This window comes from Wyeomyia smithii, chromosome 2 (genome assembly GCF_029784165.1).
Source record: "Wyeomyia smithii strain HCP4-BCI-WySm-NY-G18 chromosome 2, ASM2978416v1, whole genome shotgun sequence".
NCBI lineage: Eukaryota > Metazoa > Arthropoda > Insecta > Diptera > Culicidae > Wyeomyia > Wyeomyia smithii.
Window position 1 is genome coordinate 217,006,167 of NC_073695.1, and position 20,797 is coordinate 217,026,963.

The 20,797-nt window shown below is 38.4% G+C and overlaps 1 protein-coding gene across 1 annotated transcript in view; it reads left to right on the top strand.

Moving 5' to 3' along the window:
- The window catches only part of LOC129723902 (beta-1,4-glucuronyltransferase 1), a 56,113-nt gene that overhangs the window by 17,357 nt on the left and 17,959 nt on the right, over nucleotides 1-20,797 (top strand). Inside the window, exon 3 of the mRNA XM_055678397.1 lies at nucleotides 5,098-5,251. Within this exon, the coding sequence (XP_055534372.1) occupies nucleotides 5,098-5,251 (154 nt within the window). The remainder of the gene's footprint in view (nucleotides 1-5,097; nucleotides 5,252-20,797) is intronic.

The following is a 20,797-nucleotide window of genomic DNA, read 5'->3' on the forward strand; positions in this document are numbered from 1 at the left end:
CATTTTGGAGTTTAAAATGGTGACTTCCGGCTAGAGAGTTATAACATGGGGTCACCCTGTACACACTTATATTTGCCCGGCGAAACCCTGCCGGCCAGATACCTCTAATGGACTTTCGGATCTTTGCTAGAACACTGAAGGGAAAAACAAATAAAACAAATAAACAAAAACTTATCGGGTTTATTTCCTCGAGCTGCCGTAAGTGGCTTCTTCTTTTCTAATTACCCTTTCTTTTCTAATGGAGACGTCTGGTGCTTCTTCCAAGCTGCTCCCGGGTTAGCGGCATCCACCAGCCGCTGCAACAATGGTCTTCGGCGGGTGGTGTTTTCCGCTCCTTGTCGATTAACCGGGGTAGCGAACACTGCTTACCAATCCGGCGAACAACACACAACAGCAGCACTCAATCCACGGGCCAACGGGACAACCTTCGTTGGACTCTCGAACAACACAAAGCGGCACAACCTTCGCTTCTTGCGAGACAAGAACGTGAGCGAGGCTAAACTCAACTGATTCCCGCGATGGATGCCTCTGTTGCAGACCACAACAAACCCGCCGTGACGTCGGAGTCAGCACTCAACACACCACTTTTCCACAGCTAGAGGGAAATTCCGGCATATCTAACTCTAACAGTTAATTTACAAGCATGACAAAAAAATTATCAAACCTAACTAACGCGACCATATCGTTCACAAACCAAAAAACGAACGAATTTAAACAAATTTACGTGAACGATATTCAGCGCAAGTGGTGAGAACTGTCATATTGGGTACACGCTCTTGCGGGAGTGTCCAAACGAGGGTAATTTTTACTCATACACTCTCTCGCGGCAGTACCCAAATTTAGGTAAATTTACCACTCGATGCTGAAATTGCAACCGCACAGGTTACAGAGTATAAACCATGGCTCAGTTGTGATTCTGTAAACGTGTCATAATATATGTCTCTGAGCATGCGACCATTTTGAGACGAAACCGTATGTTTTGTAGCTGGTAAGTTATTTTTCCAAAGTAGTAAATGATTTCATGGAAAAAATCATCAACAAATCATTGTAACACCTATTCTGACCTACGCTTTATCTTCTAAATATAATTTTAATTTCGCTACTCCTAAATGGACAAGAAGATCCCTACCATAGTACGAATAACTTGTCAATATAGGCAGCCTCCTGCCTGGATTAGGAGATTTTGTCAGTGTTAGTAGAATAGTAGCGCTAACCCCGTAATCGTCCTGCAAGCCATGAAGTTTGTGTTAAAAAAAGCAGGTCAAGTTCCGATAGCGGAATGTAGCAATAAAGCTTTGCTTTTAGTAGGCAATTTCTAATTAAAAAAAACGGAAAGTCTAGAACAATTTGATTGAAAATTAGAATGGATTTCGCCACTTAGGTCTGGCGAACCTGCGGATGTTACACGCAAAAGTTGAAGTCTTGTACAATCATTGTGTCTTCCCGATTCGCACAAATGTTGCACATAAAACGCACAATAAATGTGTGAAACGCATAACGCAACAGTTGTACTGCGAATACATTGACATAGAATGAAATCAGAATATGTATTATATACCGACACTTTATGTCTCACGTCGAGTGTATTAGTGACTGCTACTCATGGTGCAGTGCAGGCGACGAGAGAAATTTCTCTCTCGCTCGTAGAATTTCCATGCATGTGCGACAAGACTAGACACGTCACTTACAATTTGCAGGTTGCTCTTTCGCTTCTCTTTCGGTTCGGATTGCGACGCGCAAGGCGATACCTTGTTGCTTCACGAAATGAGCGAGACACCCGTGCTGTACATACTTGATACCAGTGTTGTTAGTCTCACTCATACTGTCGGTGCGTGCTTGCTGCTATTCAGAGGAATGCATGAAGAAGAAAAAGTATCTCGAAAGCATGTGTGCAAAAGGCTTGAAAAGCGTAGCATATGTCTCGTCCTCAAGCAGAAAGGAGGAGAATGGTTTTGCTTCTCGCTCGCTTTGCAATGCTGCTTGAACTGTTTAGGTGTAGTAGTTTGAAGCTGCCAAATACATTGGAGAAACGCTAGAGCATTAATTGCGTTATGCCCAACACGCAATCATTGTACTGGTTCCGAATTACATCAACAATTGCTTTAAAAACGCACAATTTTGTACTGGTTTCGCACCATCCAACTTTTGCGTGTAGAGGCATAATGTGCCACTTTGTCACAAGTCTAACCATGCTCGGCTAGGGATGATAGGATACTTCGGAGAGGGAATGTCGTTGACAAAACAAAATGATCTCGGAAATTGCTTTCGTGCTGGTCTCGTAAAGTAGGTGAAGAGAAATTGATTTTAACACCACAAACTTCTCCAAGGCCATTTCGCAGGAGACGCACATTTTGCTTTACGTCTACCCGTTTTGGAGGTGTGCTGGAGAGGAAATATTGCTCAATTCGATGGTGGATTGCTGCGGGGGTACGACGAATCGGATGGTTTTTGTTTGGGTGAAAGCTTTCGCCGTCGGGTTTTGTGGAGCACCATTTCTCGGGATTTCATTGCTTTGTCTTTTGGCGTCTTTAGTTGATGATGATGATCCTCTCAGTCGGTGGTGTGAAAAAAGTGGATTTCGTTTACGTGCTGTCTTCAGGAGCGTTACGCACCGTTCACCAGGGCTGTTTCATGTAGCGTGTGATAAATCCAACACTCAAAGGCTGACTGATATCGGAAGGCAGTAAGCACACAGTCTGACGCCTGAACAAACACTGAGTGACGGTAATGGCTCGATGAATGATTCTCGCATATAATCGCTACACTGGAAACACACTTGGCAACGGAACAGTAGCGAGAAAGATTTATTATCGCTGGGTCCATTTACCTGGAAGGTTATTTATCATCGGTTGAAATGCAATCATTAATTCTTCAATCATGAGTTCATTCATCTGCGATCACATTCATGTGAATTGATAACTGTTTGACGGGCACGACGGGCATTCCCATGTAAAGCACATCCATGGACAGCAGAGAAATGGCAGATTTTGCGAACGGAAATGGTTAACGGATGCACACATCAAGCGAAGCATTATGGCGACTAAATGTAATAAAGGAAGCTCCACTCGGATGCAGGGGATATGTGTATGTATGCCTTCTGTGTATACCCAGGACAGTTAGCAGTCCATAAAACAATCTGCTGATGTGATTGCTCTTATGATTTAATTTTGTTCCGTGAATACTGCCCCTCTCGGTTCTGCTTTCCGAAAGATCTGTTTGGCTTTGTGCGAAAGATCTGTTTGGCTTTGTGCGTGTGTGACCGTCTGGAAAGCGTCGGACGCCAAAGAGGAAGAAGACCGACCGAATCGACCTGAATAGTTGAAGTGATATCAAAACTGGGCCATCTTGAATGATCCAACATCAATCGATTTCAGCAGCTGGAGTAACAGAGCTTGCAGCCAGATGCAGACAGAAGAGGCATCAACAGGGGATTTAATGAGAACTCCACTAAATTAGAATTCTTGTGTGTGTGCTATGTTTGTCATCTGAATGGTTCGAGTTTATCCGGTCCGGTCAGCTTAATTGAGTGCTCAGAGAATTCTTCCGGTGCGGAATGACATTGACTGCGAGTCTTTTATCAGTCGTTCTAATTGAATTCCCGTCGCATAATGGAAGTGTGTGTATCGAGAAATAATTGTTTCCTTTTTATCTGGTGAAGGAATGAGTTGCTTTCAATAAGATATTGTTCTGCTGAATAGCCCGGAGGCGCACCTATACGTACACATTTTATGAGCTGATCCTATTAGGAAGTTTTCTGATTGGTCTTAGAATGTGCAAGTGTATATTTCAATCAATTGTGCTCACAGCTATTATTGCAACATTCAATGTGTAATCATTGCTTAGTTTTAGCAACAACCAATGCCATCTATAAATCATAATGACTTCTGGTAATATGAATAAATATAAACCTCATAAATATCGAACTAATCGTTCAATACTAGAAAACTGCAGGAATGTGCTGTTATGATTAGAAGAAGTTGATACTTTTTCCTATTATCGTATCACAGTAAAAACCATCCACAACTCCTTCTATATTGATAATATACATCTCCCCTTTAAACCATGTTTCATAAACTTTCCAACAATGACTGTACGAAAATAGTCCTCTTTTTCATGATGCACGAGTATCTGCATCGATTCAAAGTGAATCTAAATTGAAATTTTCTATGAATGCCACGCCATTAAGATAACCGATTTAATAGCCCATAGCGTCAATTTTGATTTCGAAGAACCCGAACGACCTTGCAGGAAAAGTACAGCTTAAGCAGGAAGAATGCGACACCGCCGTTGTCGGTCGAAAGCACCCAGTAAAATAAAAACAATGCACCACTATAGAGCTTCAACTGACGCAAAAACTGTGACACGGGAAAGCATTTTCCCATAAAGTCCACCAGTTTACGACCGTTCATTGTTTGGTTTTTCATTTGACAGTCCTAGTGGCCCGGGAACACTTGGACCTACGGTCTACGGAGATCGAGATTGGGTTGCTCCGGCTGCAAGGACCGCTGCACCCCCTCCCGAAACACGTGGTCGTCATTTGAAGATTCGTTCTTCGTTTTACGACCGCAGGCTCGTTTTCACCCGTCCCGATTCGCATCGCAAACTTAGAGTCACACCCGCACCCTTCGGAGCTTCGACACAGTAGTGGGTGTATTAGGTACGTATAGTCCTTTATGTTGTGTTCGCAGCTGGTGGTGGTGGCAACTCCGGGAGAAAGACGTTGGCTGGGATAATTTAGTAGACTATTAAGAAATAATGCTTTGATTTAGCACCGTGTTGTCGAAGTTGAGATTTTTTTAGATGAAGAGATATAAGTGATGATGTACTTGGGGTTATCTGGCTGAAGGATGTCCTAAATCATCGCAAGATCCGGCTGTGTGGTAGCACACTTATCGATATCATTATTTTTATATTTGGATCTACAGACTTTGTGTCGGAATGCTCATTAGTGTGTCGTTAGTTACGGGCTGGCACAAAAACACATTCAGTTATGTTTTTAAACGTGGCTGTGAAAGCATTCAACATTTGTTAAGAGACATCTAAATATTATAGTTAAGGTTATACTAATAATTGTCAATAATTTGTTCTATCACACAGATGGCAAGCTGACGTTTCGGAGGGTGAAGAAACTCATGTCTCACACAACGTAACGAACTTCGAGTTCTTGTACGAACCGTTTTACGTGGCACCGGACACCGTGCCGCCTCACGACGAAAGATTTCTAGGCTATGGGTATACGAGAAATACTCAGGTGAGTTTGCGTGGCATTTGATATGGTGATTTAAATTTCACAAAATGAAAGAGGATCTCATTTAGGATTTTTTATTGAATTGAAAAATGAACATTCGCTCATGGGTTCAAGGTTAATTTTCCCGAAAAATAAAATTTGTTTCGTTTTTTACACACGTGTATGTCTAGAGGGATTGGGAGCGTAATGAGCAGACGGGGATTAATGAGTGGCGATTATGATTCTAGAAGAAATCGAAAGGGATAATTCCTACAGCAGTTTGGCAGTATGTTTTTCCACCTTTATATGAGTCTGAATATTTAAAAACTAAACGTAATTCTCAAATGATGAAACGTGCTAACCACTAGCTGAAGTTGAACAAATTACCAATTCTTCGCCAATTTTGAAATTCGCGACTCATTTTAGGCGGTAGTTTGAATTTTTTTAGTAATGACACATTTTTCGAGCTCGAGTACACGTCATTTTAAGTAAATAAACTCATCATTTGTTTCGTGTCAACTCACTAACTAAACTGAGGCATTGGCCGTAGAATGACGCCTTCTTTTAAAATGCGATTATTCGATGAGAAAATAGGATCAACCAAAATGAAAATATAGTAACATGCTCCTTACTTCAAGTAAACAGAAGATCTCGAACACGCAGCATGTTTTTTTTTAAATCAGGTACAAAAAAAATCTTATTCCTGCTCCCATGTAAACTTTTGTCAAATTGGGAAAAGAATTATTAAATCCGTCAATCGGGGTTTAAGTCACTGCGTGACATATCAAAAGCATTCTTTCGTGTTGTATAAAATCATTTCTTGTCCCATCATACTCTGTTAGACTTTATTATATTCCATCCTATTTTGTCGTAGACGAATTTCATGCTGACACCTATTATGGGATTTCTTAGGGTCAAATGTAATAATCACGGAAAAACGATGTAGAAAATTACCAAGCTGACATTCAACCACAATCTTACGCTCGCACCATTCGCTTAACTCCACTCATAAGGTTTTGTACAACATATGGCTGCAGCTTTTCTGTACGGAAACCCACTTCATGTCCTCCTCAGATTTGAACTCCTTGGGATGCTTTCGTAGTGCCTGCTTCATAATATCCCAGTAGTTTTAATTAGGCCAGTGCATTGAAGGGGGTGGGGTTCATGTCCTTGTGTACAAGAGTGACCCCGTTGGCATCGTACCACTCCAAGACATAATTTGAATAGTAGCACGATGCTAGATCCAGCCAGAAGATCGTAGGTCCCTCGTGTTGCTTCAACAGAGGAAGCAGATGCTCCTGTTGACCCTCTTTGAGGTAGATCTCCCCGTTTACAGTCCCGGTAGTCACGAAGGCCGCACTTCTTTTTGGAAAGATCGCTTGCCAAATCAGGTATTTCTTGGCAAATTTGAAAGTTTCTGCTTCCTTACTTTCTCCGGAAAATCAAACTTGTGCTGGGCAGTGATGAACATTAGCCCCGGAAGCGGAACGAAAGACTTGGACAGATTTAACTTTTCGGCCACATCCCTGACCGTAGCATTTGAAATCCGCTTAAATGCTTACACAACACGCTTGTGATCCTGATCACTAATAGATCATCCATGCTGACTGCAATGCATGCTCAGAGTTTCGTAGTAACGTTGGACTACACGACTTACTGTTGACTGCACGATTTCGAGTTGTTTTCCGATGTCCCGATAAGAGCGTTGACGATTTTTTTAGGTGCTTGCGGAAAATCTATTTGATCAACTTGGAAAATCAACGACGTTGCTTTCGAGTAACAGAATTTTTTTCAATTTTCGAGATACTGATAGCGATAAAAATACAGTGTAAACAATACACTCAAAACTACTTCTACCCATATTTTCAAGACAAAATATCCAATGTGTAAGTTCCTACAGCGTTTTTTTCGTGATGTAATTTGATATGGGACACTTTTTGAATTAACATACTATGTTTTACCAAAACAAAAACTAAATTTATTGAGTTTTTACACAATCTCTAAATTCGATTTCTACTTTTTCGCCTCTTTTGAACTATCTCTTTATAACAAAATATGTTAACCCTGGATCTTTAACAATAAAGTCGTAAGTGTCATTAACGAATTTTTATCGCGGATTTTGGAATATAAATGATTAGTCACGTGAGTTCCAGAGTTCACGTGGATTTTAGAATTCATGCGTTACTTGGTATTTTACTGTCTTAAAATAGAGCAAATTCTGAGAAAGCAAAGAGATTCCTAGAGAAGATAAAGAATGTTTGGAAAGTTTTCTATCTTGCGTTTGATGTTAACCACCTATCGCAAAACTTTTCAATGGAAAAATACAGAAGTAACGCGAAATACAGCAATTTCGGAAAGCGATCGCACTGGAGAATCCGTCGATACTCTCTTCCACGTTGTGGTTGAATGAAAGTAATACAAGCCGGTCCATTGGGACGTCACTTAATACAACAGCTCACATTGGCAGGTCTCTGAACAAAAGTCGGAAAAAACTAATAGCTTTTTTTAAAATTATTGGAAATTACACATTCTTACAATTTTGGGGTGGTGAACTCAGTTCTGATGTCAGAGAAAGTTGAAAATAACAATTTATGCACCTAAACTGACGTTAGGCTTTTTTCATGATCAGATATTTTATTCTAATCGTGCTTAAAATTTTAAGAGGGGAACCGCTCTTATTTTCATCTCAACACCTGTATCCATCTCATTGCTCTTATTTTTCTAATTTACTGTAAAATTTTACTTTTTTTTTAAAGTAAAAGTAGTTTTATTAGAAGAGCGAATTAAAAGCGACGAGAAGAATATAGGTGCTAAGATGAATATTGGGGTGGTTCCCTTACTAGTTCTTCACCGAAAAACTTTAAAATCGTATTTTTTAGTTTGATTCTTAGGGCACTCCTTCATGAATCAGGTTGGTGCAGAAATCGTCATAATTCAACTTATTTTATTTTGAAATTTTTCTAGCTTTTAAGCCGTTTGACCAATTCAAGATCTTCCTAACAAGTTAATAACAGGGTTTGCCGGTGAGTTATGCATATTCAATTTCAACAGGGCCAGTATAAAAATGTTCGATTATGATACAAAAACAGCGCGTTGGATTGCTATCATGCTCTTAGTGGTAAATTTTCAACATTGTTATGTGTCGCTAAAAAAAACTCAAAAAAAGTTGAGAGTGAGAATGTCAAAATACTCGAACGTTCATAACTATTTTGTTTTTCACTTTACCATCACCAAATTTTGACAGATAGTAGCATAAATTGTCATCTTCAGTGTGTTAAGAATAGATTTTTTAAAAGGGTACTTTTTAAGATATTTAATATTTTGTGACAATTTGGAAAATTCGGCACAGAAAAAATGTTTTGTTACCGTGTATATATTTTTTGTAGAACCCCAAATTGATTACCTACAACTTTGCTGAAGACACCATTCCAATCGAACAAGTCGTCTTTCTGATATAGAAATTTTTATCTATTAGTCACCATTTTGATTAGGCCCTTTTGAACCAGCAGTCGCGAGTCTACATGAAGGACTGATATCATAAAATGACCTCTTCATCAAAAAGGAACAACTGTGAAAAGTTTCAGCGAAATCGGAAATAACATGCCAAAAAATATTTTTTTTTTCACCTATTTTCCATGGAATGCCTCCGCGGACTCTGTAACTTTGCGGCTACGGAGCTACTCAATCCTTCACTCAGAGCTTAAGTAATTGCGTGACATATCAAGAAAAATTATTCGTGTTGTATAAAAGCATTTGTCGTCCCATCATACTCTGTTAGACTCAATTATATTCCATCCCACTTTGTCGTAGACGAATTTCATGCTGACACCTATTATGAGATTTCTGGGAATCGAATGAAATATTTTTGCCATTTGTACCACATCAAATTTCATCACGGAAAAACGCTGTAGAAAATTACCTAGTTGACATTCAACCATAATCCTATTCTCGCACCTTACTCCACTCCACTCATTAGGTTTTGTACAACATCTGGTTGCAGATTTGAACTTCTTGGAATGTTTTCGTAGTGCCTCCTTCATAATAGCTTAGTAGTTTTCGATAGGCTTTAGTTTCGGTGCGTTGAACCCCCCCCCGTTCATGTCCTTGGGTAGGAAAGTGACCCCGCTTGCTTCGTACCACTCCAGCAGATAATTAGAATAGTAGCACGAAGTGCTGCTTCAACAGAGGAAGCAGACGCTTCTGTAGACACTCTTTGAGATAGATCTTCTCGTTTATAGTTCCGGTAGTCGCGAACGGCGCACTTCTTTTGTCACATAGGCAGCTCGCTTGCCAAATCAGGTATTTCTTGGCAAACTTTTCCCTCGGAACATCAAACTTGTGCTGAGCAGTGGTGAACAGTAGCCTCGGAAGCTGCCGGAAGTCCACTGTGTTGTAAGTCGTCTAAGTATTTTGCCGTTCGTCATGATTTGGAGCTTTTTGAACTTTGTGCGGTTTCTCCCGGTCCTTAACTTTCTAAACGAAAGACTTATATTGTTTTCTGAACGAAAGATAGATTAAACTTTTTGGCCACATCCCTGACCGTAGTGTTGGGATTCGCGTGAATACTTCTACAACATGCTTGTGATCCTGATCACTAATAGAACATCCATTCTGATTGCATTTTTCTTTCGATGCTCAGAGTTTCGTAGTAACGCTCAACCACACGACTAACTGTTGATCGCAGGATTTCGAAATGTTTTCCGATGTCCCGATGAGAGCGCTGGTGATTTTCCAGGTGCTTGCTCTAAATCAATTCGCGGCGTTGCAATTCGGGTAACGGCATTTTTTCAAATTTTCGAAAAACTGTCAGCGATAAAAATACAGTGTAAACAGTTCACTCCAAACTACTTCTGCCCAAAATACTGACATATTCCTTCCAGAGCAGTACAAATTGATACAGGAGAACACCAGGGGATTGGTGTGGCTGTTAAACAGCTTACATTTTCCATCTACTACTCATTGATTCTGACTTTTTGGTTGGTTTGCCCTAAAACAATTGGAATGAAGTAAACGTCCCTTATAAGCAAGCCTACCAAATAATATTACTGCACTGAGTATGCCCTGCTGTCCAAAAGGAGCGTTTCCAAGATAAATCATTTGAAAATACTGATTCTAATGAAGCTCGTATGTGACTAAGTAAACTGAGTATTTTCCGAAAACGGGTACATATTTCAGACTCAAGAGTTATTTCTAAAAGGGTGTATGCTTTTTGGTATAGATTTTATTCAAAGCATTGTTGATCAAAAACCTTTGGATGAACAGAAAAATTGAAAATGAATTGAATGAATTATATGAAACTAACAATGCGAAATAAATAAAATAAAATATAATTGAACAAACACCGCAAAAAAACTGAAGTTAAAACGAAACTTTTGAATTTTAAAGCAGCATGTTGGCGGAAAACCTGCATCAACATGAAACCACCAGTTCTGTTGCATTAAAATTGTGATTTCTCGGGAAACTAAAGCAGATAGAAAGCTGGTGTCAAAGAACGAACTGTAGAGCGGTTTAAAACGTTCAATTTGAGCAAAAAAAAAAAAAAACAATAATGTTAGCCACTTTTTCGTACTGTACTTTTGGTCATTTGTTGTGCAATATTATATTTTACATTTGTAAAGACTGTATCTGGTAGAAAATTTCAGTTTTCAATTGAAACCAATAGATTAATGGTTTACATTTATAGTTAGAGCCACTTTAGGAAAAACTATTCAAGAAACTGAGAAGTTGTTTAACTCTGAGTAGCTTAACGTTAGGGCATTCAGCCCCGGAAAACTCCCAGAAAGGAACCACCCACTCTGCATGTAGTCTACACTTCATACTAAGACTGCATTAGAGCGGCTTCTAAATTCGATTGTCGCTCCTTTTCCTTCCACTACAATACTCGTGAGAAAAACTGTGCTCAACATATATTTCATTCATAAAATCAGTACACATCCGTCTCCTTCATTTGTTCTCTATTACTATTCGAACGTTCGTCGGCATAAAAGGTTCCAAAATGTAAAATCGTACTCTATATTTTACAGCTCATTAAATCATTTTCAGTTTCAAAACGGTGCCAAGTGTTGATTTCAGGCCTCTGAACCTCAACCCTATTCCAGAAATACTTATATCGGGAGATGTTTGACCATTTTGGGATTTTTCGTGGCACCAGAAATCGCTATCTTGGATTTGATAGGTTCTCACGTCTTCTGGGTACTATCCCGATTCCCCTTGGAGGCACCATCTTGAATTTTGAAAAATCGTCGGTAGATGCTTCTTGATATCTGGTTCCGAAAATACTAATATTGGGCTTTTCTTCATAAGTCGAAATTCGTCATCTTGGATTAAAAAATGGCGCTTTAATGACCTCTGCTCCAGAAAAACCCATATTGGGTGGTATTTGGCCATTCTACAGTCGTTTGATCGGGAAGTTACAAAACCATAGTCGTAGTCCTACGTCGATGATGCAGTCGTACCTCGAATATTATTCGCTAACTTTTGTTTTGAATCAATCGCTTTTTCAATGATTCATTGTAACTTAAGACCGTTATTGAACTGAATTATTGAAAAAATTGACCCCGGATATTGAATTTTCTTATTCAATATTGCTAATTACATTTTGTCTTGATTACAAATCGTTTCTGATCTAATAACATTTAGGTCACGTAAACATCTGTACATTTAATCTTTTTGACTGATTAATTTCACATTTTCCACATTGCTGACTGTCAGTCAGTTAACAAATAATACCTAACTTTATAGTAATGGTATTTTAACTTTCTGAATTGATTGACAGCCAGGATACACTATTCATACGATGTTATCAGAATCGTATCATTATATTGTCCGAGTAACTGAACCAATAAACCTGTCAAAAGCTTCGTAGCAACTATTAATGTCAATGCCTGCATTGCCATGAATGTAACGTTGCTACGTGTCAATCTATTCATAGGTAGGTACCTGAATATTAACATTATTTCGCTCTCACTGACGTTATTGATGTCAAGCAAAGTACAATACTGACAATACTTTCGAACAATAAATTGAATTCAGAATGTCCGATTATTCAAGAGAATATAAGCTTGATAGTGCCAACATTAGACAAATTAAACAACATTCAAGAAGTAAATTATGCAAACACCTTCATTCGTTGTTCTTTCACTGTAACTTCCTGCAGGACAGTACGTCAAAATCATACGCCTCATCACCGGGCATTATCGCAAAAGCCAATAAAAATCTTATCCTGGCTGGTCACGTTTAATTTATGAATAATTCGCTACGTGAGCTGAATCACAATTAGCTATTACAGCAATCGCGCTGCGTCTGACGGTGGCCGTGGTGGAACAATCTGGCAGTAGCAGGACAGCAGCAAAAAAAACTGAACTAAATTATTCCATTCCGTCTAGCAGTCAAATAGTGAGTCCGCATCGTTAACTGGACCGCCCCGCCACGAATCCTTTAGGTCCGGATGGGGGCGGACCTTGGGACCGACCCCCGCTCAGATTCAGTACGGACTACTGTTCCCTTCTTCACATCCCGTGGATGATGACGGCACGGAAATTCAGTGCCAGTGACCAGTCAGTTGTCCCATTCTGACAGCCTGTTTCAGCAGTAAGAAGTGTGCGGCTGCAAAGTAAATAGTATTTGAAAAATTTGCATAAAAATTAAATTATGAACTCAACTGCACGCTTGTTAAATAAGGTTTCAAAAGGCTACATTTTACATTTTTATTCGATTGTAATAATACGGAGGCAAATTATGCCGCAACGGAATAAAGCTGGAAAGTAGAATTTGACTGAGAGGTAACCGGGATCAAAGAGCAAAGTTGATTCAAAGTATTAGTCAAGGCAAGCGGTTTTTGCTTGTTCATTAGTTGGTGATTACAATGTTCATTCACATAGACTTACTCGACTGCGTAGAAGTAGATCGGTTTAACGGTTGAAAGCATCCATTTCAGCAGTGACTCGTTTTTGCATGGTGCGAAGTAGCACAGCATCTGGGAACGGTTTTCGCATGATAAAAATTGCCACTTGCACTCACAATACAGCGATGTGAAAGGCGGAATAGGCCAAAAGCGTGAAATTGTGCTTGAGCCCGGGCCGCTAGGGGAATTTTGCTGAGCAAAAAAATATGTTATGTGCAAAGTTTTTTTACTCCATACGCTCATTCTATTCAGCGGTGAATCTAATTTATTGCCATGAGGTAAATTTTAAGGTTATCATCTGTGTGCTCACCTCGTAACGGTGGGCTTTGGGAGGCTTTTTTTACGCTGAAAGAATGGTTATGGGTTGATTCTAATGTGTGGGTTTGCGGACGGTGTGACGTCTGGCTTTATTCGAAGAAACGGATGTTTCCAGCTAAGTCGAAGCTAGATTAGATTTTATTATAAAAAAAACAATAATTAAAACAGCTAAAGGCATCGAAAAAATAATTCGAGTTTCACAAGATCACATGTAAAATAAAAAAACATGGCGAAAAAAGCAACTACGCAACTCCACGAGAATAAAGAACTCTCTTTGACAATTCTAGCGTTAGCAGAGCTCGAAGAGATATCAAAATAATTAATAGTGATGAAAGGGTTAAAATTGGAAATATTCTTTAAAAACTCCACTTCGTTCGAATGTAATATTTCTAAGAAAGAGTTTTCAACGTATGTTTCTGACACTAAGGTTACCTATCTGATTGGTCATTGAAGCGAAAGCCGCACAGTAGCCGATTTAATGAATAATCATTATCGTATTATTTAGTATTTGCCTTTCTCCTAGAACGGTATAGCAATCACTGGAAAAACCAAAGGTATAAAAGTGCTCCAAAGTGTCGAATCTCGTATATCAATCAACTGAGTTTGACGAGCTGAGCATTTTCTGTATGTGTGTGTGCGTATGTGTGTGTGTATGTGTGTGTGTGTAACGCTCTCCCAATCTCACTCGATTTTCTCAGAGATGGCTGGACCGATTTTTATAGAATTAATTGCAAATGAGAGGTCTAGTTGCCCCATAAGACCCTATTAAATTTCATTACAATCGGATTTTTAGTTTAGAGGTTATATTCAAAAATGTGAAAATCACGAAACATCATTATCTTAGAAACTACTCAACCGATTTTAACAAAATTGATTTCAAATTTATGAGCTACTTAAAAAACCCTTAACTTTTGAGTTTCATGAAGATTTAACATGTAGTTCAGAAGTTATTTAAAGAAACGTGTTCTGGAGAGTGTTTAATCTCACTCATGTTTCTCGGAGATGGCTGAACCGATTTTCATAAAATTGGTGTCAAATGGAAGGTCTAGTTGTTTCATAAGACACTATTGATTTGTTTTGCAATCGGACTATTACTTTGCCTGTTATGTTTAAAAATGTGAAATCCAGCTATGAAAAGGAACATATTCCGAAGACTACTCAAACTCACTCACTATTCTCAGAGATGGCTGAACCGATTTCCACGAAATTAATGTCAAATGAAAGGTCTAGCTGCCTCATAACACCCTATTGAATTTCAATGTAATCGGACTGTAACTTCGTCTGTAAAGTACCAGAATCTGAAAATCACGAAACTTCATTATCTCAGAAAGTACACAACCGATTTGATCAATATTGGTATCAAATGAACAGGCTAGTTAAAGGTTAATTGATGAATTTGATATTGATAAAACACGTGGTTCAAAAATTGTGAAAAGAAACATGTTCCGGTGACTTTTCAAATTCACTCGTTTTCCCGAAAATTGCTGGACTAAATTCAACAATCGAGTGTCAAATGAAAAGTTTGGCTTTCCTATAGGTTCCTATTTTATTTGACTATAATCGTATTTTTATTCCAACCGTTATGTATTAAATTTTAAAAACAACGGAGGTCTATCATCTCAAAGATCACACGACTTATTTGAACATATCTAGTGTCATTTGAACAGGTTGTCTCTCAAACTCACAAGTAAGAAATTTCATAGCAATTTGACATGTGGTTCAAAAGTTATGAAAAGAAACGAAATTCAAAGACTATTTAAAACTGTAACTGCTTTGATCAAAACATATGGCCTCAACAAAATTCAAATTTGGTATTGTGCTATTCGTACGTTCCCGGTACTGCTCGTGATTGAAGTGTACGAAACTCAAAGTCATTTCTTTTAATTCGCTATTTCTTCAGTACGAATATTTTACTCCAAAATAATAATTTTTTTAACTTTTTGCCTTTCTCCTAAAAAGGAATAGCAATCACTTGCAAAACCGAAGATATGAAAGTACTCCAAAGGGCCGAATGGCATATATCACTTGACTCAGTTCGACGAGCTGAGCATTTTCTGTATGTGTGTGTTTGTGTGTGTGTGTGTGTGTGTGTGTGTGTGTGTGTGTGTGTGTATGTGCCGATTTTTATTTTCACTCACTTTTCTCAGAGATGGCTGGACCGATTTTAATGAAATTATATGCAAATGAAAGTTCTAGTTGCCATTCTAATTGGATTTTTATTTTAGAGGTTTTGTTTAAAATGTAAAAATCACGAAACATCAATTTCTCAGGAAACACACAACCGATTTCAATAAAATTGGTATCAAATGAAAGGGCTATTTTAAAAACTCTTAACTTTTGAGTTTAATCTAAATTGCAAGTTATGAAAAGAAACGTTTTCTGAAGACTGTTTTTTTTTTATTCTCGCTTATTTTCCGTCGGTCTATTTCCGCCACTGTTGTGGCCAATCACCGACGCCCAGGGAGGCGACTCCACACCCAGGACCCTAACTCACGACCCGTTTATTAACGGACCGGCGCCAACGGCTTTACTTCCTCATGCGATGGAAGGCGTGGATCACGCCACCTCACAACCATCAACACCTATGTCGGCGGTGGGATTCGAACCCAGGCGTCGAGCGTGGTTGGCGGAGACGTTACCAACCACACTAGGCCCCCGCTTCTGAAGACTGTTTAATCTCACTAATGTTTCTCAGAGATGGCTGGACCGATTTCCACAAAATCAGTGTCATATGAAAGGTCTAGTTACCCCATAAGATCCTATTGATTTTTTTGCAATCGGACTATTACTTTGCCTGTTATGTTTAAAAATGTGGAATCTAGCTATGAAAAGAAACATATTCCGAAGAATACATAAACTCACTCACTTTCCTCAGAGATGGCTGAACCGATTTTCACGAAATAAGTGTCAAATGAAAGGTCTAGCTGATTCAAAATTCCCTATTGCATTTTACTGTAATCGAACTGTGACTTCGTCTGTAATGTACCGAATAGTGAAAATCACGAAACTTCATTATCTCAGAAAGTACACAACCGATTTGATCAATAGTATTATCAGATGAACGGGCTAGTTAAGGGTTAACTGATGAATTATGATTTAACACGTGGTTTAAAAGTTTGGCTGCCCTATACGTTCCCACTTCATTTGATTATAATCGAACTAAGCAACCGTTATGTATGTAAATTGCTAATAAAACAACGAAAGTCTATTATCTCAAAGATTACACGTCTTACAAATAACAAACTTCATAGCAATTTGATATGTGGTTCAAAAGTTATGGAAAGAAAAGAAATTCAAAGGCTATTTTAAACTATACCTGCTTTGACCAATATATGTGGCCTCAATATTATTTAAATGTGGTATCGTACATTTGAAAGTTCCCGGTATCGCTCGTGATTGAACTGTTCGAAATTAAGAGTCATTTTTTTTATTTCGCTATTTCTTGAGCATTTACATTACGTCAAATTTCATATTTTATACTTCAATTACAACATCATTATTTTAAAACCCAAAAAGTGAATACACATTTATTGGATTGAAGAGTTCATGTAAATCTATTTTCACAAATAATAAGTTTGAATGAGAAAGGCTGGGTCTGACCGCTAGGTGGATTAATTTAGGTTTTTTGCCTTCATCATCAAGTAGTTCTTAGAGTTATCACCTTAGATTTTCTATAGTTCAGTCAATTGTATCGTCTATATTTTCCACTTCTGTTCAAGCCCGCCATGGTAATTTTGGGATAGCTCCAAACGGCCGAAACACAAACGGCCGAATCTCAAACGGCCGAATTATATCAATACTATCGAAAGGCCGAAATTTCGATCAGCCGAATCACGAAAGGCCTAATTTTATTTTTATTTCACTTTTTTTTGTAACAGCTTGAATAATAATGTTGAATAATTTTTAAGCAATATCAAAAAATGGATAAAAAATTGAAACTAGCCTTAAATGTGTAAAATAACTAGTTCTTTCGTTGAACATTCTGTTTGGAAATGATATCAATGCGGCTCTGCCGCATAATCGAGGACAAGGAACCAAGGCGGCCTTAAGCCGCCGCGGTGTCCGACGGCCGAGTCGACCGCCGACCCGCCGTCGGAAGCGGCAGCCTCTCGCATGCAAACAACTGATCTACTGGATTGCCCGGATTACTGAAGCATAAGGGCAATCCCCTAGTTTACGTCCGAACGAGCGGTAGCGAGTAAGGACAGCATGCGCCCTGGACGATCGAGTTGGCCGAAGGCCACGAGTGTGTTGCATTAAATTTTTAACAAAATCAATTTTCAATTTTTTTTTCATTCTATGAAACAATAAGGAAACGGAAACAAATAACAAGGAAACAAAATAAATCTTTTCGAAACCATCTTTGTATAAATTCTCAGAATTTTTCGCATGGGTGGTAACACTTTATCGAATCGAATAGCCAAAATTCTCCTCAAGCATTACGTATTTTATAAACGTTTTCTTACAAAATTTCAGCTCATATTTAAAATAAAGAAAAAAAATTCCTGCTGTAAATAATCGAACCGAAAATGATGTATAATCGAGTCCATATATCTTCGAGTCTATACATAATAGGGTGGGGAATCGTTATATGGAAAAACCGAAACTTGATAGCAGAAAGCCAGAACCAAGTTTTTTTTTGTTTTAGGCCGTTACAAATTTTATTTTTATTTTAGGTCACCCCCCCCCCCTCTCCCCCCTCCTCCAAAAATCTTGAATATTGGAAGGGGGAGAAAAAAAAAGCTCAAACCGTTTTGTTCATTTTATTGGTTTTCCGATAGCATAAATGCTTTACTTAGCAACAAACAAGTCCAGTGACAGCGAGAGTGTCGTCAAAAGGCAAGCGAAATAAATAATAATAATAATAATTAAGTGTTATTTTACAACATTTATTTGAGTGCAAGTTACAAACGTCATAACTTGCACACAAACTTTGATCAAAGATATTTTTTTTTTTTCGTCTCGGTGTTATTTAGTTTTTGCCACCCCCTTTTCTAACTTTGATAACCTTGGACATGAAAAGAATTCGAAATTTGTATCAGCCTTATTTGGGGTTCCAAACAATCCTAAATTAATCGGAAGTCGATTGGTTTTGTCTCCGCTTGGCGCATTGCATTTCAAATTTATATGGAGATTTGTATGGAAAAACCAACTTTTAAGCATTTTCCATTCTAAAGAGCTCAAAATGGCTCAAACCATAGGTTTCATTACTTCAAATGGTAGATTTTTTGATGCCTAACAACTTGGACTGCCCACACTGACAGTGTACCGGCGTCAGTCAGATTTCCATCAGAAGTAACCTCTGAAACTCGTTGTAGATTCTTTCTACGCCTAGAATATTGACCTAAATTTGTTTGCTTGATCCAGCTGAGTGTACAAATTCGTAACGACAGGTTACTTCTGATGGGAATCCAACATTGGTAATGTTGGCAGAAAACGAGATTTTCTGCATTTAAATCGACATACTCCACTTTGACTAGCTATAGCTCTTCAGTGTCCTCTGCAAAGTTGTTGGGAATCAAAAATACTGTACTTCAACATAACGTAGTGCATTATTAGAGTATTATTGAGCTCTCTAGAAAGGTCAATGCTAAAAAGTAGGTTTTCCCATATAAATTTTCATACAAATTTGAAATGCAATGCGCCAAGCGGAGACAAAACCAATCGACTTCAGGTAAGTTTAGGGTTTTTGGGCCCCCAAAAGGAACCAAAAAAACTTGGTTCTGGAAATTCGATCACTTTCCCCACCCTAATATATAATCGATTCTGACCTATAAATAAGTACAGTGACGTTTCGATTATACCAAGATCAACTTTTTATTTATTTCATGTTATTTTCGTGTGTATGTGCTAATATATGTTCATATGTGTGTGAATGTGAAGTTTTCAATGTTTGGTATAGTTGTGCTGTTGGCTACCTAAAATTTGTTACTTAGAGTGAAAAACAAAATGCACCAGAAATTATAAAAATCGTATAAATCTATTTTAACAAATAATAAGTTCAATAAAAGAGGCTGAGTTTCACCGCTAGGTGGATAATTTCGGGTTACATTTGAATCTTCATTAATTACCAATGATTTTTCGGCCTTTCGAATGATTCGGCCTTTTGTGTTTCGGCCGTTTGATACATTCGGCCGTTTGTTATTTCGACCGTTTGAAATTCGGCTGTTTGTGATTCGGCCGTTCGTGTTTCGGCCGTTTGTAGGTTAACCGGTAATTTTTATGCCTTCGTGCTAGCAAGTAGCTTGGACGTGACCGCGGTAGACTCAGACAATGTGAAACTGATTCCCGGCGGGTGAAGCCGTATGGCATCACCTGACATTTAAAACTTGACTGAAGCTTAACGATTATACTTGCAGTTTTGAACGACGAAACTATTTAATAAGGTTAGAGAACAGATAAATCTACGATATGCAATACACTTTGTGTCAATTGTGCATGTAATTGCTGAGTAATACGGTCATTTTTCGAGGTAAATGGGTTAAGGGACCTTCACACCCTAACAGCTATAAACATGTTATGTATGGTATTCTATTAATTATTTGCTTGATTGAACATTTTTTCAATATTAGTGAAATGATTTAAAGTAATCACGATAAAAAATAGACTGCTAATCTCCTATATAATTACCTTAGCTTAGTTTCGCTCAGTTTGATTGTCTGCACATATTAACCCTCTAGTGCCCAAAGTCACCTTTAGACGGCCTTTTGTATAATTAATATCATACCACAATAGATCAAACAATGGTCGCAGTGGTTCAGTCTTCTACAAGGGAAAAATAATTACTATCAATCTCTAATGAATACTTGAAAAATGTTCATAGAGTTTTGTAGTGATTCTACCGAAGCCCGTCTGAAGGTGGGCTTGGGCACTAGAGGGTTAATGGTTGCCTACGTAATCCGAATCAAATAAATTGCACATTGAATCAACTGAATAAGGCTAACAGTAACCGACCTTTTTTATTGCACAAGTTTTGGAGACTCAATATTTGAAAATATAAAGTAAGGCACTCCGGTCACGTCCTTGCAATTAGGGGACATACTTAAATGACGTAGCATTTTGTTCATGATTTTCAAAACCCCCTCCCCCCTTGTAGCATTTGGTCACTAAACTTTAATCCCCCCTCTCTGAAAAAACGTAGCTTTCGGTTAACCCCCCCTCCCTACCGGTTCTGGGAAAACGTACGAAAATTAAAGTGGTAACATAGATACAAAAAAAAAATCACCATGTCTAATTCAATTCATATATCACTCATACACTTGTATCATATCACATGATGTTAACTTCGCTCTGGATTAATGTGTTTTGGTACGAGAAGAAAAGATGTTTATAAAACTTCGCGTGATCTG